Source organism: Ochotona curzoniae, unplaced genomic scaffold (genome assembly GCF_017591425.1).
Source record: "Ochotona curzoniae isolate NIBS_2020 unplaced genomic scaffold, NIBS_Ocur_1.0 scaffold_3890, whole genome shotgun sequence".
NCBI classification, from domain to species: Eukaryota; Metazoa; Chordata; class Mammalia; order Lagomorpha; family Ochotonidae; genus Ochotona; species Ochotona curzoniae.
The window spans coordinates 28,672,066-28,696,298 of NW_024467115.1; the positions used below are offsets into that span (position 1 = coordinate 28,672,066).

The 24,233-nt window shown below is 42.9% G+C and overlaps 1 protein-coding gene across 1 annotated transcript in view; it reads right to left on the minus strand.

Annotated features, from left to right (window-relative positions):
- LATS1 (large tumor suppressor kinase 1) overlaps positions 1 to 24,233 on the minus strand; it is a 40,081-nt gene that overhangs the window by 7,913 nt on the left and 7,935 nt on the right. The window contains exons 2-7 of the mRNA XM_040965209.1: positions 18,000 to 18,505; positions 12,392 to 12,539; positions 8,073 to 9,562; positions 4,678 to 5,260; positions 880 to 1,062; positions 559 to 665 (exon numbers count right to left, since the gene is read on the minus strand). Coding sequence (XP_040821143.1) covers positions 559 to 665; positions 880 to 1,062; positions 4,678 to 5,260; positions 8,073 to 9,562; positions 12,392 to 12,539; positions 18,000 to 18,359 — 2,871 coding nt within the window. The 5' untranslated portion in view covers positions 18,360 to 18,505. The remainder of the gene's footprint in view (positions 1 to 558; positions 666 to 879; positions 1,063 to 4,677; positions 5,261 to 8,072; positions 9,563 to 12,391; positions 12,540 to 17,999; positions 18,506 to 24,233) is intronic.

The window sequence follows — 24,233 nt, forward strand, 5'->3', positions numbered from 1 at the left end:
TCATCCAATGGACCTTGGAAGGAGTTCCTAATCCTTACATCAATGAAATCAACATTTCAGAACTATCAAAACCACTTGAGCAGTATGTTTGGAGCATGTTCCACATTGGGAACCCTGGGTTGACACTGGGTGGCCGTCCCCCACCCCCGGTTAGGATGTTGGTTGTGGCTTCTCCCCTTCCCCAAGACAAAGGAAGAAAAGAAAAGTGAAAACAAAATTGTCTCAAAAAAACAAAAGAAAATTTCACGACTAATGCAGTAAGACAGGTGGAGTCAAAATGCAGGAACATTAAAAACAAAATGTAATAAAGTATAACAATTTACCTTTAGGCTATATATATAAGGTACATATTAAACAGAAATTAATTTTTAGAGTTGGGTCCTAACTCCAAGATATTTCATTATATACAGTATATACATATTCCAAAATCTGAAATACATTCAAGATCCAAAACCACTTCTAGCCCAAGCCTTCCAGATAAGGGATACTCAGTCTGTTTTTGCAATAAAGGTCTATGGCAGAGATTGGGCAATTATTTCAATGCAGATGATACATTACCTTCATTTGTGTTTCTAATGGTGTTTGCGCCAGGAAAGGAGGTTGTCCCACCAACATTTCAAAAAGAATAACCCCAACGCTCCACCAATCACATAACTGTGTATATCCTAAAACAAAATACCAAAGTTAGTTATCCACAAGCATAGCACCCCTCCCAAACCTGCTCAGAACTAATGTAATCAAGTTAACACTAAATCACTAGTTCATGCTATAAAAAGTTAATAATTTTATTATAAACTCGAAAGTTAAGATATATGCTAGGGTAAGTTTTAGCTGGCCTAAGGACTTTGGAGATTTTTACTAAAGGACTAAGAGCTTTACCTGTTCGTAACAATACTTCAGGTGCGATATAATTGGGAGTCCCAACCAAAGAGTGTGCCAGACATCGCTGGTGTTGGCGTGCAGCTCTCCGCTCCAGTGGCTTTAGTCTATCTCCACATCGACAGTTTGAGGGGTCACCCCACTCATTACTGAAATCCATGCTATCTTGCCGTGGGTGGTCACCTGTACAGTAAAGTAAATGATTAGGTAAAAGCAACAATAAACCTTAAGTTCATTTAAGCTTTTGATATCATGGATTAGAGTTAACAACAAATTAAGAACACTTACACATCACCCATGCCTGATCACTGAGGGTGCTTATTACCAACAAGGGTCGGCTTTCTGAGATGGTAACAGGAAAGGCTTTACGAGAACAACAATCATCCTAAGACTCAGCAATTTACTTAATATTAAATAATAATAACACTAAATCATATGTAGGTATGATGAGAAGGATGTTAATCTGGCTGCTCCCTCTGACTACTTTGGATAAACTTTCAACAAATTCATTCAACCAATGACAATAAGAGAAGATGACACTGTTTCAGGCAAGGAAGAAACATAATGATGTACTTTTCACTGAGAATTAATGCAAGATTATATGACAAATGTGACAGGACAGCTGTCTTATAGATCAGGTGGTAGCTGACTAAGAAATTCTATTGCCAAGATATAAAAAACAGGAGGCATTCAACCATCTGAAAATCAGGGCAAAGGTGTTCCACAGGGAACAGTCACAGAGAGGAATCCAGTGCAGCTAATAAAGAGGAACACAGAAAGTAGTTAGTGGGCCTGGCGTGGTAGCCTAAATCCCCACCTTCCATGCGCCACCAGGATCCCATATGTATGCCGGTTCGTGTCCCAGCCGCTCCACTTTCCTTTCAGCTCCCTGCTTATGGCCTGGGAAAGCAGTCGAGGACGGCCCAAGGCCTTGGGATCCTGTACCCATGTAGAAGACCCAGAAGAGGTATCTGACTCCTGGCTTTGGATTAGCTCAGCTTAGCTCTGGCCCACTACTGTGGCTACATGGGGAGTGAACCAACAGATAGAAGATCTTTCTGTCTCTCCTCTTTGTATATCTGCCTTTCCAATAAAAAAAAATTTTTTTAAGTTTTTTAAGACATTTATTTGAAAGGCAGTTACAGAAAGAAAGAGGAGAGATAGCAATCTTCCATCTGCTTGTTCACTCCCAATAGATACAAATGGCTGAAGCTGGGCCAGGGATAGTTATATGCCTCTCCAGGCACATCAGCAGGGAGCTGCAATGAAGTGCAACAGCTGGGACTGGAATCGACACCCATATGGGATGCCAGGACTGGAGGTGGCAGTTTAATGTGCCGCACCACAATACAGGCACTAAGTAAGGACTTTTAACTGGCAATGTCATTTACAAGTTTCATCTTCCTGCAGCAATAGGCAACTGCGTATGTTGCCCTGTACATAGGCAGGTGTTATACTGCTGGAAAAAAGGCAGCCAACAGCTGGCTGGCATTCTGTGCCTGGTTAATACCAAATCTGTGCTAACTGCATCAGTTAATCAGCACAGATGCCTATTCTATTTTTTTTTTTAAAGATCTGGGGCCCGGCACGGTGGCCCAAGTGGTTAAAGGTCCTCGCCTTGAACGCCCGGGATCCCATATGGGCACCGGTTCTAATCCCGGCAGCCCCGCTTCCCATCCAGCTCCCCGCCTGTGGCCTGGGAAAGTAGTCGAGGATGGCCCAAGGCTTTGGGACCCTGCACCCGCGTGGGAGACCCGGAAGAGGCTCCTGGCTTCGGACTGGCATAGCATTGGCCGTTACGGCTCACTTGGGGAGTGAATCATCGGAAGGAAGATCTTCCTCTCTGTCTCTCCTCTCTGTATATCCGCCTTTCCAATAAAAAAAATAATAAAAATAAATCTTTAAAAAAAAAAAGATCTGGTGGAATGGGGGTGGCATGTTCACTGTGCTACCACAGGTTTATGCTGGCTGGGGCCACCCCAACATTATCGCTGCCACCAAGCACATGGTGGTGGGAGAGCATGCATTTCTAGGGGCCAGGGGAATGGGGTTGAGTTGGAATGGAGACCACTGAGGGCTTGTTTGAAGTGTATAAACTAGTTGGGCGGGGGGTAGGGGAGGCTTCTGTGGACCAGGCCACTGTACCGGCAGTGGGAACCGAGACCAGGTTGGCTCAGAATGGGAAATCCAGAGGGCCTGCCTGGGTCAGGGCAAAGCTCCCATCCATGAGCACAAGGACTCAGGCTGGGGACGGGTTGCGCTATCCTGCAGCACCCAATGGTAAGTGCTGGGGCTGGAGGCAGGCCATGTGAGCTCCCTGCTAATGGGCCTAGGAAAGCAGAAGATGGTACTTGGGATTCTTCCACCTACGGGGAAGCCTGGATGGAGTTCCAAACTTGGAGAGATCTTGGTGAGACAACCTGACCCTGCAGAAACAACATGGGCCCTGTATCAGACAATTGCGGTTTAAAGCATCCCCCTTGCAAGGCTTCATTTTTGCCTGCCTTTGGGCAAAGTACTTCATCCAACCACATTTCAGTTATTTTATCCTGCCCCACAAAGTTGCTATGAGGATTAAATGAAATTCTGTAAATAAACTGTTTAGGATTAACTAAGCTGTGTCATAATCACACAATGGAATTTTAAATAACAGTGAAAATGAATGTCACATCTGTTAACAGGGAGGAACTTCACATTTACAAGACATCAACAGCAGAATACGTACAGAGTGATTACACTTAAGTATGCAAACTAAAATGCACCGTTTCAGGAGAGAGCACACATGCAGTCAACGAGCACAGATTGTGAGGTTCCCTCAGTAACCCTGATCTTTGGAGGGAATGACTGATCACTTCTCAAGCTGAAAGGTCCCTATGGAGCCTAATTTAGAAATTATCTTTAAAACGTTAATGGCCATATTTAAAACTGAATTATAAAGTAACTCAGAAATGTCAGGAACAGTTAGACATCATCAAATCTAATATTCTTTCATTTTATAATACACGTCTATATGATACACACAAACACACACATATGTCTAAGTTCCTAAGAATGTTCACCCAACAAAGGCAAGATTAGACCCAAGTGTTCTGGTTCCCATTCAGTTACAGCTTGCTTGCTTGCTTGCTTGATTTATTGTATAAGTTAGTCACATTCAGATTTTTAAAATTTGGGGCTGGCACAATAGCTTAGCTGCTTAATCCTCCATCTCTTAAGTGCACATTCCATATGGGCACTGGTTCCCATCCCGGATGCTCCACTTCCCATCCAGCTCCCTGCTTGTGGCCTGGGAAAACAGTGGAGGACAGCCCAAAGCCTTGGTGCCTCTGCACCTGTGTGGGAGACCCGGAAGAAGCTCATGGCTTTGGACTGGGTCAGCTCCAGCTGTTGTAGCCACTTGGGGAGGGAATCAGCAGAAAGATTTTCTGAGTCTCTTTCTCTCTATAAATCTGCCTTTCCAATAAAAATAAATCCTAATTTTTTTGAAATTTATTTTTGAGAGTCAAATACAGACAGAGCTCCTGTGTGCTGGCTCATTCTCCAGATGTGTTACGGCAGGCTGGACCATGCAGTCCCTCTCATGACAGTTACAGTGACCTAACAACTTGAGCCATCACCAGCTGCCTCCCAGGGTACACATCAGGTGGCAGCTGAAATTGGGAACACAGCTGGGGCGTGAACCCAGACCCTCTAGAGGGATGCATGCATCCCAACTCTGATTAACCCTATGCTGAACATTCACCCCAATAATTTCACTCCAGTATTATGGAAAAAATGATGTTTTCTCAATTTACTCACCACTCTGATAGTACTTAGAGTCATGTGTCCATCTGAAGCCAGTGCAGAGGCCGAAGTCAGTCAATTTAATATGACCATCACGATCAATCAAAATGTTATCAGGTTTAATATCTCTATGAATAAAACCCATTTTATGAACGCTTTCAACTGCACAAGTAAGTTCTGCTATATAGAATCGTGCCAGATTTTCTGGAAAGATGCCCATCCTAATTAATAGGCTCATCATGTCACCCCCAGGAATATAGTCCATTACAAAATATAAATTGTCCTTATCTTGGAATGAATAATATAAACGAACGACCCACTCATTGTCAGCTTCGGCCAGAATATCTCTCTCAGCTTTAACATGAGCCACTTGATTTCGAAGCAGAACATCTTTCTTTCGAAGAGTTTTTGTTGCATACAAAGCCTTAGTATCTACTTTTCTTGCTAGACAGACTTCACCAAATGCTCCTATTCCTAGTGTCTTAATCTTCACAAACATAGACTTGTCCATTTTAGCCCTTTTAAGTCGGATGTAATTAGATTCTTTCTGGCAAAGCATTTTTCTCATTTGGTCCTGGGCATCTTGAGATAATCCAACCTAGGCAAATAAATCGGATGTTAAATGAGGAAATTTCTTCTTCAGTATTTAACAATAAGTAGCTCAGAAAAAAACTCAAGCATATATTTAAAGGTTAAATGCCTAATAATTTTTAACAAAGCATGTTAGAAATTTGTAATATATTTCAGAGAAAATTAATGATGAAAAGTGCAATTTATGAGACAGTTAACAAAGATATAAAAAGTGAGTGAGTATGCATATGCAAATTCAGCTGTGGAAATTCAGAAAAGGATACCAACAGTTAGCTTTCTAATCTTGTCTAATACACTAAGAAAATACAATCATCTGTTAACATGCATTCCCATCTCTCTCCATGCACTCATCCCAAGTTACAGGATTAACTTGCCTTCATCAAATGCTATTTTTCACAGAATACCTGGCCCTCAAACGGTCTTGCCTTCACCAAAAAAAAAAAAAAAAGAAAAAAAAAGGAGAAAGAAAATCTTCTATTCCGGGATCATTTTTCTTAAAACAAAACAAAAAGCAAAACAAAACAAAACAAATATTAACAAAAGAATGTTTTCTCTAGTCTACCAGCCTCTTCCCACTTTCAGAAAACACACGATAGTCATTTAGTCTTCAAGGTCCCTCAGAAGGAGATGGGACTCAGTCCATGACATAGGCAAAAAGTAGAGTCCCTGTTACCTCATCTAAGAGGGACAAGCTATGTGCTTACAGGACATCGTTCAGCATTTTTTCTTTAAAGATATACTTATTTACTTATTTGAAAGGCAGCTACAAAGAGAAGTTAAGACAATGATCTTTCATCCACCAGTTTACTCCCCAATAGCCACAATGGCCGGATGTGCACTGGTCCAAAGCCAGGAGATTCATCTGGGTTACCAATGTGGCAGCAAGGACCCAACCACTTGCGCCATCCTCTCCTGCTTGCCAAGGTAGCTGGATGGAAGTGGAGCAGCTGGGACTCAAGCTGGCACCCACGTGGCTTGTTGTTAACGCAGGCAGATCTACCTGCTCTGCTTCAGCATTTGCCCTTATTATTTGGAATATTTCAAAGACAGTTTGACTTATGAAGCTATCAAAACAAAAGTCATCTTCAAAACAGATACAGGATACCTGGATTTAGAACTGAGGAAGTTTCTTTTGGCAGACTAAGAACTAATTCAAGAGTTTAAATACAAAAGGAGTTCAATTCCAAGAGTCAGGTCTAAATCTTAAAATGCAAGACTAATTAAAAAATGGTAACCTCATGCTTTTGTTAGGATGCGCACTTGCATGCAAAATCTTCTCAGAAGGATGACATGCCAGGCTTAGTATAGAACTGTTGCTCTTAAAATCTTACTTGTCTACACAGTAATGGAGGCTACAGAAGTCAGCAAAGCTTCCAACACCATAAAAGTTTAAATCAGCTATTAGTGAAAGTGAAGAGGAAAAAGGAAAAATAAACTAAGAAAATACATACAGAAAGACTTTAGTAAGAAATTCTAAGAGCTAAAATATGAAAAAGTCATTGAGATTATTGTGATGCATCTCAAACAAAATTCAATTTATAGCAGAAACAGCAGTACTGCATTGTAAAATCAATTTGGAAAATAATTTTAAAACAATAGCTCTCTCAAATATCCGAAGAAGTTTCATCACAAATTTAAGCTTCTGGGATTTTTGAGTGACAGATGTGAGATCAGCAATCAAATCTTTCAACTCTGAGCATATCACAAAAACAATAATGTAATGATAATCCAGGGAAGAGATCCACTGGAGTCATACAACACAGGTTTATGTGAATGCTCATAGAGTCCAATTTCCTCTAGGTATCCTCTGACTTAATAATCTTAGCACATTTTCTCTACTTCATTGAAAAAAAATGAAATTGTAAGAAATAACTGAAGGGAATTGCTTCTGACACTTTCTAGTGAGGTTTACGTGATAAACCTGCAAACTCAAAAACTCAGAAGTACAAGGCATGTTTCATAAGGGTATCAAGAGATGATCAGGGTGCAGGCATTTAGCCTAGTGGCTGAGACAGCAGTTAGACGCCTGGGTTCCACCCTGGAGGGTAAGGGGTTATTCCCAGCTCTGTCTATCACCATGCCGGTGTGCACCTTGGAGGAGAGTCATCACTGTTGACTCAAGGAACTGGCTTCCCCATCCATGTGGGAGAATGGGATGAGGCCTTGACTTCCAGCTTCAGCAATGGCACAGCCCAGCTGTTGCAGACATGTGGGCAGTGAACCCAGCAGAGAGGAGCTCTGTCATCTCTCTCTTAAAAAACAAACACACACAACTCTTGTTTGAATTCCCCTACAAAGGGATTAAAATGTAAATCTCTTACATTTTTCTTAATTTACACAGGAACTTTTATCACAGGAAAGTAAGTTAAAATAAACCTAGAATCAAAATTACTTTAAGGTTCATTTTTAAAAAATTATGTTTTATTTAAGAGCGAGAACAGCCACATCTGCTGGTTTACTCTTCAAATGCATGTCAAGGGCAGGAAGGGCGGGATGAAGCTGGACTTCAATCTACCACCCAGGCTTCCTAAATGGCTGGTGGGAAACCAACTGCCAGAACCATCACCACTGCCTCCTAGTGCCAACATTAGCGGGAAGCTGGAATCAGAAGCCAGAGCCAAGGTCACATCTGGGCACTCCTTTGGGACATGGGCATCCTCACAAGGATCCAACTCAGTAAGCCAAACACCTGTCCCAGTTTATTCATTTCCAAATAATTGATAATATATTTTTCATCACTGTTTTAAAAGAAAATCCTAGGGTACAACAAAAGAATGCAGATGATCAGGTGTAAAAAATAGCATTTTAAAAGGTTTTACCCGCATCATTTCATTCTCTAACTGCTTTTTACGATGTAGACGTTGCTGATGAGATTTGAGCACATTTTCTACATGTTGTTCCATAAAGAATTTGAAGGCCTGGGGAGAGTAACTTTGAATCCGAGATTCCCTTCGCTCTTCATCTTTCTTGTTTTTCCTAACGGTGATAGGTGAAGTTGTAATCTGCTTCTTTTCTTTATCCCCATTATCAACACTTTCATAACTTTTTTCGCCTTCATCTTCCTTGGGCACGACAGGCTGATCCTCCTTGCTGCACTTGTTGCTTGGTTCATACGGGGGAACAGACGGGCTCTGGTGCAGCAGATGTTTCGGGTAAGGTGGTGGTGGACCTTGATAGCTTGGAGCTTCAGCAACAGGTGCCATAACTGTCATACCTGAAGTGGTACCTTCAGCAAAAGGACTGGTTTGAGTAGTCTGAATTGGTTGTGGTATCCAAGAAGGGTGGGTAGGCGCTAAAGCAGTCTGTAGTTCCGGCTTCAATACACGCATGCTTTTCACGGGCTGCTGAATAGGAGCTGGTGTAATTGCAGTGACTGTTGTAGCTGATGGCTGAGAGTTAGCAGAGTGAGCTGCTCTGTTTCCTAGTGGGTTATTAAAAGAATTTGACCTCACAGGTATGTTAGGTTGCCAGGTAGGGATTTCATGCCCGCTGCTTGGGGATGACTGGGTCGGTGCAGAAGATGACTGAGGCCAGGTTGTTTGCAGTCCAGGTACATTAATATTGTAAAGTTCCATGTTATGACTATTCCTATTTGGCACCATCATAGACTGAGGAATATTTCCATTTGTATATGATGAAGGAGCAGCAGACCCCCCTGTTTGTAAAGCAGAAGGGTTTTGTCCATTTGTTGGGGTCAGAGGATACGGAGGGGGTGGCTGCCGAGTCACAGCACCAGGAGCGACATTTTGGTGAATCATGAAATCAGTCTGACCACTACCATTCTGAATTCCAGGCCTCCCCTGGGGGAAGCTGAATTTGTTAGAGCTCTGCATGATGATTGGCTGTCTGCCCACAGGAACAGAACTCACTGCTCTCTGCCCCTGACCAGGAGGACTCATGGAGGACGTGTTAAGAGGTGGTGGAGGATAGCCCTCCTGCCAGGCCCCAGGCGGAACAGGAGAGATGCGAGAGATTACAAATTCCATGTTCCCAGAGTAACGCTTGGTTTGAGAGTTTGGTTCCCATGACGGGGGTGGCGGGGTTGTACCTCTTGGAGGTGGTGGAGGAGTGACACTCCTTACTTGAGGGGGTGGCGGGGGGTTCACTCTCTGTCCATTGCTAGGGTGAGTTGGAGCAAATGCTGGTAAGCCAGAGCCAGACAAAGGCCTTCCCACATCCGTCTGTGAGCTGGGACTTTCGGAACGGTAGGTCACACCTTCTCCTAGTGGTGGGCCGTGTCTCTGAGGAACTAAGGACTCTTTGGAGCCTTTCCAGCTCTGCTTGCGGTTAACTGGCTGTTGCACACTCCCTGTGGTCGTAACAGAGAGAGAAGGAAAGCATAGCTTTAACCTTTTACTTCAGAAGACTTCAGATCGGAGTTTTGATATTACTAAATGATATTCAATTCTCTTGCAAGAATTAAAAATGTAAGTTCAAGAGATATGTTGTACAACACGGTGATCCTAGTTTGCTTTTTGTATTCTTGATAACTGCTTAGAGAGATTTTAACTGTTCTCATAACAAAAAAAGTTAAGTAATACATAATTTGCTTATTTAATGAAAAAATTATTAAAACTTCCATAAGTTATTCATCTTTTAGAATTCTGTTTCTGCCTAGATAATAAATTTTCATGCCTCAAAATTCACAAGGCACAAAATGATAAGACATTTCTGTCATTAATCCCTCAGTTTCCTTCCCTGCAGGTTAACCGTATCATCAGTAAGTTACCTGAGATACATAAATGTGGAGTCTGCTTCTTTCTGCCTGCTTTTTTTCATTTAAAAAGGATTTGTTTATTTTTATTGAAAAGGTAGATTTACAGAGAGAAAGAGAGACATAAAGATTTTCCATATGCCGGTTCACTCCCCAAGCAGCTGTAGTGGCCAGGGCTGAGCTGATCTAAAGCCAGGAGCCAGGAGCTTTTTCTGGGTCTCCGACATGGGTGCATGGCCCCGAGGCTTTGGGCCGTTTTTGACTGCTTTCCCAGGCGACAAGCAGGGAGTTGGATGGGAAGCAGGGCTGCTGGGATTAGAACCAGCATCCATATGGTATCCTGGTGTATGCAAGGTGAGGACCTCAGCCACTAGGCTATCACACAGGGTCCAAGTTTTTAACTTCAATAAGTCAGATTTTAAAAACTTAAAAAAGAAAGTACCATCAGCTATGTGCCCTCCTTTCACAAATTTAAGGTTGATATTCTTCTGAGGTTATGACTTTTGTTTACTCCAGCCACAAAGTTCTTCAACAAAGTTCTTTTTGGGGGAATATTTTATTTAATTCAGCCTGTGGTATGTCACTTGTTCCTGCTGTACTCTTTTTCTCTTCTTCTTTAGTTTTTTAGATATTTGCTGAACATCTACTCTGGGTCAGTCCTTTTCCTCAGTAATCGAAGTTAACTGCTGAACGAGATGTCAGCCCTGTTGAAGCTATATTCTTGGGGAAGAGACACACAAGTGACTATATAAGCAAGGTATGGACTGGGATTGTGGTGCAGTACTTTGAGCTGCCACCTAGAATGTTGGCTCTCATATGGGTGCTGGTTCAAGTCCTGGCTGCTGTACTTCTGGTTCAGTTCTCTACTAGTGCACATGGGAAAGCAGCAGAAGATGGCTTAAGCACCTGGGCCCCTAGCACCTACACGGAAACCTGGATGAAGTTCCTGGTTTCTGACTCTGGCCTGACCCAGTCTAACCGTTACTGCCAGTTTGGAGGTTAACCAGCAGATGGAAGATTTATCCCTCTCTCTCATATACTACCTTTCAAATAAATAAGGTTCTGAGATGAGAGCTCAGCATCCTTCAAGAATCAATCAAAACAAAACAAACAAAAAACCCACAACAGCTCAAATAGTGGAGTCCATACGTGAGGGAAAGAGTGGCACTCCATGAAATCATAGAGACAGCCAGGGCATGGAGAGGCGCGGGTTAGGAACCGGACTGAAGGCACTACTTCCTAGCACTTGCCTTGTACCTAGGCAAGTGCTACACTGCTGGGAGAAAAGCAGCTAACAGCTGGTGGGCATTCTGGGCCTGGTTAATGCCAAATTGTGTTGACTACACTACAGCACAGTTGCTTATTCTTTCTTTTCTCTCTTTTTAAACATAAGTGGGGAAGGCAGCCTCCAGGTGGGGGTGCGGCGGATTGCCTGAAAAAGGGGTTCTAGGGACAGACTGGAGTGGGAGCAGCTGAGGGCATGTTTGAAAGGGCAGGAATGACTTCTGAGGTCTTCCATGGAAGCAGCACCTGCTCTCACAGGCAGATAAGAGAGTGGAGATGGAGTAGTTTAGAGAGAGCAAACAGAATGCATGTCTGGCCAAGTCACCTGCTCATGTAGGAGACCTGGGCTGGCATTACCTACCACCCACTGGTGCTCACAAAAGCTGGGGCTGGTGGCCGTGCCTGGCAGGGCTAGGCCATAGCACAGATTCATGAGTATTGAACACAGGGGTGAGCCAGGTCAGAGTGGCCACAGCACGCATTAGAATATGAGAGAACCAGATCTGGGGGCAGTCACGTCTCTGGGACCACAACACTCACTAAGTTACATGGAGAGCTGGAAGCAATGATGGGCCAAGCCAGGCTGGACCATGGAACTCACTATCAGGAACCCACCTGACACTCACAGAGGAACAGAGGCTGGAGAAGGCCAGGCAGTGCCAGGGTGCAGCAGTGGAGGCATATACAAGAGCTGGGACAGAAGGCAGAACATGCCAAACAGTGCCACTATCTCAGTGGCTGGGAGCAGGCCTCTTAGCGACACTTGGGGGACTCTCTTACCAGGTCACAACTCCTGCTGGGGAGCATAAGATCAGGTCTGGGCATGGGCAGGCCAGGCAAGTCTGCAGCCCTCACAATGTCTGCATCGGCCGGGTGCAGGGACAGGTTGGGCAGGGCCCATATGGGACTGCAGTCGATGGCTTAACCAGGTCCTACACAACACCAGTCCCAAAAGCTCTCAATCTTGACTGTTGCTTATCACAATTACGAAGTTTTAAAGGTGAGAACATTACTTTAAAATTCATTCTGCAACATTATTATCTTCAGACTTGCAACAACTTTCAAGACCAACGATGTTTTGCATGTTAGTATTTTAAAGCTATGTAATCAGAGGCTAGGAAAAGGCTTTTGATGAATTACCTGGTTTCAAACCAGCATTAACAGGTCTGGCAGCTGCTGCAGCCATCTGCTCCCGCCGAGGATCCTGGTAACTCAACTTGCTAATGAATTCAATCGCTGCTTCTATACTTCTGTTATTAGTTTTCTGAAGAGCTTGAATAACCATATCCTTAAACAAAGATTAAAGACAAAACACAAAATTTAAATCTCATAAGAGGAAAACAACACTACGAATTCTATTAGAGAAATTCACAATTATGAGTAAGGCCTCAAAGAATAATGCTAATGTCCAGAAAATGCCATACAAATTCAATATACTAAATAAAACTGGCCCTCATATCTTCCAAATATTTCCTTAATGTTTTCACCTTTACATAAAATATTACCGTTTCCTTTTAGGATTAACTTTAGAAGTCAGTCTTGGAAATGTAATTCTCATCATTTCTCATAATTGTTTTGTTACATAAACAGAAAAACCACCACAGTTTTAAAAGATATCAGTCAAAACACTGAAAATAACTTTCTGCTATAATGGACGCATTTTACCGAACACTCTGCCAATATCTGTACTGGTAAAGGAACCACACAGTTCTGGTTCTTACCCTGGTACATTTCGGGGAACTATATTTTCAAGGACATGAAACAGGACAAAAGGTAGAAGAAAATATGTGATAAGGACTTCAGGTAAGACAACGTAGAAAAATATACTTGGGGTCCCAGTGTGGTAGCGCAGTGGTTAAAGTCCTTGCATTGCATGCACCAGGATCCCGTATGGGCGCAGGTTCATGTCCTGGCTGCTTCACTTATCATCCAGTTCCTTGCTTGCGGCTTGGGAAAGCAGTCGAGGACAGTCCAAAGGTTGGAGACCCCACACCAAAGTGGATGACCTGGAAGAAGCTCCTGACTCCTGCCTTTGGATCGGCTCAGCTCCAACCACTGTGGCCACTTTGGGAGTGAACCAGCAGAAGGAATATCTTTCTGCATCTCATCCTCTCTGTATATCTGACTTTCTAATAAAAATCAATCTTTAAAAAAAAAAAGAAAAACAGAGTTTGAGTTGTAACAGCTCCCTTTACAACTGTCTCAACTCTGGGGAATTAGCATTTCTTCAACTGAAATAAACTAACAGTGTTGGACCTGGCACAGTAGCCTAGTGGGCTAAAGTCCTTGCCTTGCATATGCCAGGATCCCATATGGGTACTAGTTCTAATCCCAATGGCCCCGCTTCCCATCTAGTTCCCTGCTTGTGGCCTGGGAAAGCAGTCAGGATGGCCCAAAGCCTTGGGACCCTGAACCCTCATGAGAGACCCAGAGGAGGCTCTTGGCTCCCAGCTTCGTATTGGCACAGCTCCAGCAGTTGCGACCATTTGGGGAGTGAATTAGTGGACAGATCTTCCTCCTCTCTTCTTCTCTTTTTGTACATCTGACTTTCCAATAAAAAAAACTTAAAAAAAAAAATAAACTCAGTGTTGTTATGAAGATGTAATTAGAAAACATATAAATACATAAGCTCAAATGCTAGTAGTCCTTTTCCACTCCTTTTCCTGTCAGTGACATAAATTATACCCAAACAAGTAAAAAGTATATTGACATGCATTTTCAAAAGACAGGCAACTACCTGTTTGTTCTTGAGGATGGAATATTTCAAGTGATATGTTCAAATGTTCAAATGTTCAGTAAGGGGTGAACTGACAACTGACAGGCAATCGTCCTATGTCAAATGGCTGGAGATGAATGTGAGACCAACCAAAGAATGGTTGTGGCAGAAACCTATCACCTATTCAGGATTCTGGGAAATGCTACTCTGCTGACAGAAGAAAGGGTTTCTGTAATAATTCTGCTGTCTGATTCAGCCAGTGGTCTTTCTTGCATTCTGTTTCACAGGTAATAATGTGTCAGAACAATGCTGCCACCAAGTCGGAAAATGCAAAGATGCATGGCTCCTAGGCACTAACATTCTGAGGGGGTAAGCCAATGATAGCTATACATATGGTGTCACTAATTTGTTTAAAGTATTACATTAGGATTTTTTGTTACAAGCAACCAGACTCAAACCCTAAGTGATACATACCATGTCATTCAGATCCCAAATCTAGTATGAGATACAAAGAAACTACCCTCACATTATGTGCCAACTCACAACACAAAGCATATAGAACTCATCAGGGAATGCTTAATTTTAAAACTGCTTAAGCTGAGTGAACTGTAATTACATTTATAATACTCCCGTATGGTGGTTCTACCTCTGATGGCACAGAGAACTGGCACCCACTATGTTTTTCAATATTGTGGGGAACTCTATTAAATGTACTGAAGCTTCAGTCCCATGATTTGGATATTATGCTAATTTTAGCTTTTTTAATATTCATTTCTGTGCTTAAAACTTTCATCACCTGTAACAACATCAATAAAGCATTCATTAAGTGGAGATGCCAAGATGAAAAAGAAAATAATCAAATCAGTAACTTTGAAATAAAAATCTTATATGACAAGTACACTTTAGTTATAAATGTTCTGTTTTTTGTTCTTTAAAGATTTATATTTATTGAGAAGTCAGATATACAGATAGGAGAAGAGACACAGAGGAAGATATTCTGTCGGATGATTCACTGCCCAAGTGACTGCAACATCTGGATCTGCGGAGCCTAGAGCCTGGAATTTACTCTGGGTCTCCCATGTGAGTGAAGGGGCCCTAGGCTTTCGGCTGTCCCTGACTGATTTCCCAGGCCACAAGCAGGGAGCAGGATGGGAAGCAATGGCCACAGGAACTAGAACCGGTACCCATATAGGATGCTGTCGCATGCAAGGCAAGGACTTTAGCCACTAGGCTAATGTGCCGGGACCTTAAGATTTATTTGTATGATTAAAGTGCTTGCCTTGCACGCACCAGGATCCTATGGGTGCTGGTTCTTATCCTGGCATCCCCGCTTCCCATCCAGCTCCCTGCTTGTGGCCTGGGAAAGCAGTCGTAGATGGCACAAAGCCTTGGTATCCTGCACCTGCATGGGAGACCTGGAAGAAGCTCCTGGCTCCTGACTTCGGATGGGCTCAGCTCCAGCCATTGCAGTCACTTGGGGAGTGAACCATCAGACAGAAGATCTTCCTCTCTGTCTCTCCTCCTCTCTGTATATCCACCTTTCCAATAAAAATAATACATAAATCTTTAAAAAACATTAAAAGATTTATTTTTATATAGAAATAAATACTGAAATATCTGATCTCTTATTTATTATAAAGATTTCTGTATTTGAAATCCATGGGTACAGATAGGGAGAGGGACAGATGAGGGAGAGACTTTCATCTGTTAGTTTGCTCTCCAACCGGCTGGCAATGGCTGGAGCTGGGCCAGGAGCTTCATCAGGGTTCCCCCTGTGGGTGAGGGGTCCAAACACTTGGGCCATCCTCTGCTTCTTTGCCAGGCTCATTGACAGGGAGCTGGATGGGATGTGGAGCAGCTGGGTCTCAGACATCCATATGGTGGTCACACACATGCACAGGTGTGTGACAGGCTACACAAGCTAGGTTTGTGTAAGTACATCCTGTGATGTGGTTACAACAAAATCACCTAATGCTGTCACTGTACCTGATCTCCATTGTAAAGTGATGCAAAACTATGCAGATCCTATCTAGAAATATCAGCAACAGCAAAGCTACCCTTTTAAGCATAGTTACCCTTATAGAGTAGAACCAAAGGTAATTTTCAGTCCCTTCATAATTTTATATTTTAAGAGATAATGTTTCATAATCAGAAAAAAAGCTAAACAAATCCTTTTAATTATTCAAACATATTTACATTTTCCATGGCCAATTAAAAAAAAAAAAGATGCACTTGATAGAGATACAGAAATCTTTCACCTGCTGGTAGACTCCCTAACCAGAATAGCTGGGGCTGACCAAGCCGAAGCTAAGAGCCATGTGCTTCCTCTTGGTCTCCCATGTGAGCATAGCAGCACAAGACCTTGGGCTGTCCTCTGCTTCTTTCCCAGGCACATCAGCAGACAGCATGACTGTGAACAGAGCAACCTGGTTTCAAACTGCTGCCCACATAAGATGATATGCCGTAGACGGTAGCTTAGCCTACTGTGGAATAATCCGAGCCTCCTCTATGACCAATTTTTTAAAAAATAAATTTATTTTATGATGACATTTACATAATTGAGAAGGATGCATGCCCACCTGGACCACTACTCAAAGTGGGGTAGAGGAATGGAGGAAAGTGGATGAGACAATTGCTTCCAATTTTTCTTTTCTTCCTGTATCTAGGGGAAGGGGAAACAGAAGGGAGAGGACCACTCCCCCCAGTCCAATCACATCAGTACCCAGGATGGCCAATTTTTATTTATGATTTCTTTTTTTTTAAACATTTATTTATTTTTATTCCATAGTCAGATATATACACAGAGAGGAGGAGAGACAGAAAAATATCTTCCATCCAATGATTCACTCCCCAAGTGACCACAACAGCTGGTGCTGTGCCGATCTGAAGCCAGGACCCCAGATGCTCTCCCGGGTCTCCCACATGGGTGCAGGGTCCCAAGGCTTTGGGACATCCTCTAATGCCTTCCCAGGCCACAGGCAAGGAACTGGAAGGGAAGTGGGGCTGCTGGGATTAGAACCAGTGCCCATGTAGGATCCTGGTGCGTGCAACGCAAGAACTTTAGCAGCTAAGCCACAGCACCGGGCCTGTTTACGATTTCTGCCACCTAAAATACTTCCATGCATGTTACAGCAAACAAATTTTTAAATATGTATTTATTTATTTTAAAGTCTGAGTTACAGAGACAGAGGCAGGGAGAAAGTAAGAATGAGAGATCTTCATCCGTAATTCATCCCTCAAATAGCCACAGCAGCCAGGTCTGGGCCAAGGCCAAGTAAGAAGCTGCTTCCATGGTCTCCTACAGGGTACAAGGGCCCAAATACTTGGGTCATTCTTTGCTGCTTTCCCAGGGACGCAAGCAGGAAGCTGGGTCAGAAGTACAGCAGCTGGGATCCCAATCAATGCCCATACAGGATGTCAGTGTTGTAGATGGCAGCTTAACCAGTCACGCCACAGCACTGGCCCTAAAAATGAATTTTATCAATAACTAAAACATTATGTAAATAATTATGCTATTTAAAAATGTCAAAATGAATTCTGAAGATAAATTCTAAGATGACTAGGTACAGTTAGCCTAAAGTGAAATTTTATTAGTTCTTGTAAATTTCACATTTGAACCAAAGTCAATTGCGGGTCAACTCCACGACTCTAATTCTTTCTCCTTACTGCCAGCTCCATCTCCTTGGAAGTTCTGTTTCTTCATCGGCTGCTCAGTTTCCCAGGCTCCCGTTTCACACAGATGTCTCTCCATTACCCTCCCTTGTGGCCTTCTTAACTGCATTCCACTGTAACTTCAAAACCTGGCTTTTAAATTTTAGAAACTCTAGAATTCCATGATTAGGTATCACAGAAGAAACCAAAGAAATAACAGTTGTTTTATTATAAAAAGTAATGGACTTGTAAACATAACATTCTTTTTGACATACAGTAATGTATACATAAATTCTTTCAAAAGAAACACTGCAATGTGAGAGCACATACAAAGCGTTATGCAGCATAAGGTGAGATTCCTGTGCCTTTCCAAATCCTTACCTCATCAAATCCAGCAGCCTGCAAGTCTTGAAACATCTGGGGATTCACTTCCGAGGTACTGCAGGTACTGCGGGAGGAAGAACTGGTTTCATTGGCAAATGGTAGTAGGGAGTTTCGAATTTCCTGCAAGGCTTTGTGATATGTCCCGAATTTGGGTGGATTTCTGACTTGTCGAGGATCTTCTGGCAGCATTTTGCTCATGTTATGCTCAGCCTTAGCAGCATCGGACGGCTTGGATAAGTTCCTAAGAGATTCCCGAATTTCTTGCAACATCTGCCGACTGCTGCCAGTGTAGTTACTGGCAGGAAAGGTCTTAGGCCTCATTTGCCTGTAACCTTCTGGCTTGTCGCTCCTCTTCATGAAAACATCTATATTTGTAACCCACACAAAAGACTTCTTTTAGTGTTTCTTCATAGATTCCAAACTTCCTTGTCAGAAAAAATGATAATGATCTTTTGATAATTTTCCAGGGATGTTCAAATTCTTTATTTTCTAAATAATTAACCCTGTGAAAGACAAATAGATAAATAAAAAACTGTGCAGTGATTATAACACAGTACCAGGTAGTAGAGAAACAGCTCACTGATACAAAGAAGTGGGGCATAGCTCTGGCTCTACTACGGATTTCCGCAACATCAGGACAAGTGCCTATTTCCTGCTATATTAAATGATGTACCTTATTTGCCTCAAGTAGTAGCTATGATGGCAATTTTTCTTTAAAGAGTTATTTATTTTTGTTGGGCAGGCAGCAGAGTTACACACAGAGAAAGAAAGACACAGAGAGATCTTCCATCCATTGATACATTCCCCAAATGGCTTGAAATAGTCAAAATTGGGCCAGTCCAAAGCCAGGAGTTAGCAGCCTCTTCCTACTCTCCAACATGGGGAGACTCTGCTGCTTTTCTAGGTCATTAGCAAAGAGCTGGATCAAAAGTGGAGAGGCTGGGATTTGAACTAGTGCTCATGTGGGAAGCTGGTACTGTAGGCTGAGGCTTAGTATGCAACGCCACTGCAATGGCACCATATGATGCTCATTTTGAAAAGCATCCTGCTGAGCACATAAAACATACAGAAACACAAGGGACTACTAAATGAGCCAAGGGGGAGACTTCAGCATGCTTTACTGTTGGCATGGGGAAGCTGAAGATGGGCTACAGAGAAGCACATTGCCCTTGGTGATCGTTTTGGGAAGTATATGGCTGAAGTGACAAATGGTGGCCTTACTGGGTTATGCTAGTTACTACACTATACTTTTTACCATTATTTTAGACTTTGCTCCCTCTACTTATTAAAGAAAAAGAGGTGTAACGTAAAACAGTATACTGCGTTACCTGGACAGCAGTTTTGTATGTCCCTCATCCCACACTGGAATGCCAATTCAAGCCCTATCTGCTCCACTTCTAATCCAGCTCCCTGCTAATGCTCCTGGGAAAGCAGCACCTGCCTCCCACACGGGAAACTCAGATGTTGTTTCAGGCTTCTGGTTCAGCCTGGCTCAGCCCTGGCTGCTGCAGAGGTCTGCAAAGTGCGCCAGATCTCTGTATCTCTCCACCACTCACTTTTTTTTTTTTTAAAGATTTATTTATATTTTTAACATATTGTTTACTCAGTACTATGTCAATTAATTCCATAATGTTGTATATTGATACTGAGGTTTTGTTGGGGCTTTTAACTGACTAGAACTTTACTCTGTTAGCTCTACCTTCAGACCAGAGAAGGTCTCCCCAAGAGGCCACTGAACTTATCTGGACAATAAGACGCTGGACTTTATACTAGGCATATGCTTGCAATGAAGGAATCTCATCTGAACTTGAACTGTGGTTATGCAACAAGGAGGAGGAATCCACTATGGGGGGAGGGGCATGGGAGGGGTGGGGGAAATCCCCAGTGCCTATAAAACTGTATCACATAATACAATGTTAATAACAATAAAAAAAGATTTATTTATTTTTACTGCAAAGTCAGATAATACAGAAAGGAGGAGAGACAGAGACGATCTTCTGTCCGATGATTCACTCCCCAAGTGACCACAACGGCCGGTGCTATGCCAATCCGAAGCCGGGAACCAGGAACTTCTTCCAGGTCTTCCACTCGGGTGCAGGGTCCCAAAGCTTTGGGCCGTCCTCAACTGCTTTCCCAGGCCACAAGCAGGGAGCTGGATGGGAAGTGGAGCTGCTGGGATTAGAACCAGCGCCCATATGGGATCCCGGCGCGTTCAAGGTGAGGACTTTAGCCACTAGGCCACGCCACCAGGCCCTCCACCACTCACTCTTTCCCTGTCATTCTGCCTTTCAAGTAAATAAATCAATATATCAAGATTTCCAGCTCCACGGCAGAGAAGTTCTAGCATAGGAGACACTTCACATGCCCAACTTAACTATAAAAAAGGTAAATCCACAACTGCATTATTTTCATTACCAGCACCATGACTCTCAAAATGATTAGGAAAGATTCCGCTATCATACAGCTCTGCAATTAAATGCATAAATGTCAAATTTAGGCAAGATCATAAAAGCTTCAAAGATCAGACAGACTATAATTTTTTGAGTTAACTTCAGAGGGAGTTGTTCAATCTCTAGCGATAAATAATTCAAGTACAGAAAAAAATACGAAACCAGCAAAAAGGGAAAGGGGCAGCATGGTGGTATAGCAGGCTAATCCTCCAGCAAGCTTCACATGAGTGTGGCAAAGAAGGGCACTGAGGGAATATTCAATTAATGCACAAAGAAAAAAAAAAAAAGAGAACATCTGTTTCAAAAGAACAAAACAATGGCCAAAATCATGGCTTCTGAGTAACAGCAGTGAGTGAGGGCTCTGGCGTCTTTCTTCTAATGACAACATTGTGAACAGAACCAAGAAATTGAGAAACCCTTGACAGAAAATACTAATCAATATAGATCAAGTGAGATAAAAGTATTTCATGTGCCAAGCAACTTCCAATCATAACTAACCTAGACACAGAGTGGGACATCTTGGTGCTCGCGGAGATTCAAGCATCAAAGCACCAGTTCTGATCAGTTTACTGCTAATTTCGCCGGGAAAGCAGTGGGTGATGGCCCACGTGCTTGGATTCCTGCCACTACAGGAGAGACCTGGACAGAGGGCTGGCCATCTGCCTTCTGCCTGCTCCAGCACTGGCTTCTGCAGACGTTTGTCTCTGTCACTTTGCCTCTCAAATAAATAAACCTTTTTTTTTTTTTTTAAATCAGAGGAATAGTAATAATGTGCAAAATTTCCCAGAAATATAGCCTTATTTGCTCAGACAGTACTAGCCAACAATCTCCAAGCAACGATTTTCTTCCATTCACTAAGAATTAATAATATGAGGGTCCAGCGTGGGTAGCCTAATGGCTAAAGTCCTCGCCTTGCATGTGCCGGGATCCTATATGGACACCAGTCCTAATCCTGGTGGCCCTGCTTCCCATCCAGCTCCCTGTTTGTAGCCTGGGACAGTCCAGGACAGCCCAAAGCCTTGGGACCCTGCACCCATATGAGAGACCCGGAGGTTCCTGGCTCCTGGCTTTGGATTGGCTCAGCTCCGGCTGCTATTGCGGCTACCTGGGGAGTGAATCAACGGACAGAAGCTCTTTCTCTCTATCTCTCCTCCTCTCTGTATATCTGCCTTTCCAATAAAAATAAAATACATCTTTAAAAAAAAATAGAATGATCTGAATAAAAATGAAAACATTATAATTTTTTTCTCCATGTTTACAAATGATAACCACTTTTACCTGATCTATATGTTGCTGAAGGACAGTCATTTGGCCTATCAGTTAGAGCTGCTTGGGATGCACAAATTTAATACACTGTATTTTAACTGTAATCAATATATTTTCTTTTCACTTTTCACATTCTAACTTAAGAAAGCTAACTGCTAATCTTTGCACTAATGAGAATGTTTGTTCAGTTACACAAATGAATAAGGCTTGCTTAGGAATTCCAGGACATGGCTAGAAAAGCAGACTGCAGATAAAGCGGGAATTTGCAACCAAGTTTAGTTTTAACTGACCTCTCAGCCAGATGAATTCATAACCAGTGCCATCAAGTTGATTAACAGAAGTGACCCTTGGAACCTGCCTGATGATCATTCAACGGAACCCTTTATCAACTTCCCTTTCTCCTTGTAAAAGTCTTTCTGTTGACTGGCAAATGGGGAAAAGCACTTTGAGACTGAAGATACCTGTTTTCCTCCTAACACTGCTAGTCTCTTGAATAAGTCTGTCTTTGCGTCACCCTCCTTTTTTTTTTTTTAAGATATATCTTTTATCGAAAGGCAGATTTACAGAGAGAAGTAGAGACAGAGAAGGCCTTCTACCCGCTGGCTCACTCTCCAAATGGCCATAAGGGCCAGAGCTGAGCTGAAACACAGCCAGGAGCCTCTTCCGGGTCTCCCACATGGGTGCAGCATTTCAAGGCTTTGGACCATCCTCGACTGCTTTCCCAGGCCACAAGCAGGGAGCTGGATGGGAAGTGGAGGATTTGTCTGTTGAACCACCCAGCGAGAACACTGCATAATTTTTAAATTGTTTAAATTTTGTTTGAAACACAGGTTGCAAAGAGTGACAAAGAGGTTTGTCACTGGTTCATTTCCAAAATAGCTGTGATCGCCAGAGCTGAACCGATCAGAGCAGATCTGAAGCATGGAGTTGGGAGCTTCTCCCAGGTCTCCCACTAGGGTCCAGGTTCCCAAGACTTTAGGACATCCTCTGATGCTTCTCTAGGACATAAAAAGGAAGCAAGATCAAAAATGGAGTAGCTGGTACTTGAACTGGTGCCCATATGGGATGCCAGTGCCAAAGGCAGAAGCTTTGCCTAGTATGTCACAGGACTGGCCCCTGGCCTAACTTTAATGGCATCAACAGGCAAGCCAGCCAAGGTAAGGAGTGCACTCCCCAAGTGCTCTAATGTTCTTACAGTAGTGGAGAAATTAACAACTGACTGTGTGTCCTAGCTGCTCTGGCAAGCCAGCCCAGTTCCTGGGATTTCAGGGCATCTAGCAGGTGCCAAGCGTCCTTCTGCTCAGAGACTACCTTTTCTCCACGCTGCGGTATCAGCTGCCTACAAGCATTTTTACAGTGACAAGAAAATAGTATTTTGGGGAGTCAGGGAGCCCAAAGTTTAACTGGGACCACACTGGAAATCCTCCATCTCTGCCATTTGGGATTTGTGCCACCTGTGTCCTACTTTGGGTTGTTTGTTTCTGATACTGGTTCATGGAAGATGAAATTCTAAGACTGTTGCCCCTAGGCACTGTGGCACTATGTGTGTTAAGCCTGAGATGTTGGCATCCCATTCAGTCTGAGTCGCAGCTGCTCCATTTCAGTCCAGCTACTTGCTAAAGCATCTAGGAAAGGAGCGAGCTGGCCTAATCTCCCTCCTTCCCCCAGATACAGGCTCAAGAAAGGGAAAATTTGGAAACAATGTTCTCACCCACTGTCTCCTAGTCCTCCACCCTTCCCACCCTGGCCAACTATGTAAACATCATCAAAAATTAGAAGAAAAAAAAAATTCAGCCCTGCCACCCACTGGGAGATCTAGAAGGAACCCTGGCTGTTGCAGCCACTTGAGGGCAAACCATAGGACAGAACTCTATGTAATTCTGCCTTATATATAATTTTTTTTTTTTTTAAAAAAAGGCTTGTTTCAATCCCTTTACAAGAGGATTTGGTCTGAAAGAGTACTTTGTGTGAAGATTTCATTCTCTTTGGTATAATATGAATAATTCATTTTCAGTTCCATCCTGTTTCCTGTTTGGTTCTTAACCTAGCTGATTAGACCAACCTATAGCTATGATCTATGACTAGAAGCTTTAATAAATGGCATCAGCCATAGACTGCATACTTCAGATACTCAAGAATGAGACCACCCAGGGGGTCTCCTTCATCTCCTGAGCCGGCTGTCAACTTTCAAAAAGTCTTTGGTAGAACTGAAGGCACTAAGACGCACAAGAATTTAACAAAAGCTTTCGTGTAACTACTGGAGTGCCAATGGAAGGCTCTGGCATGAACACATCATTTTCAATTTTTTAAAAGATTTTTTATTTTTTTAATTGGAAAGGTAGATATACGGAGAGGAGGAGAGAGAGAGAAGATCTTCCATCCAATGGTTCACTCCTCAAGTGGCTGCAACAGCAGGAGCTGAGCTGATCTGAAGCCAGGTGCCAGGAACTTCTTCCAGGTCTCCCATGCAGGTACAGGGTCCCAAGGCTTTGGGCCATCCTCGACTGCTTCCCAG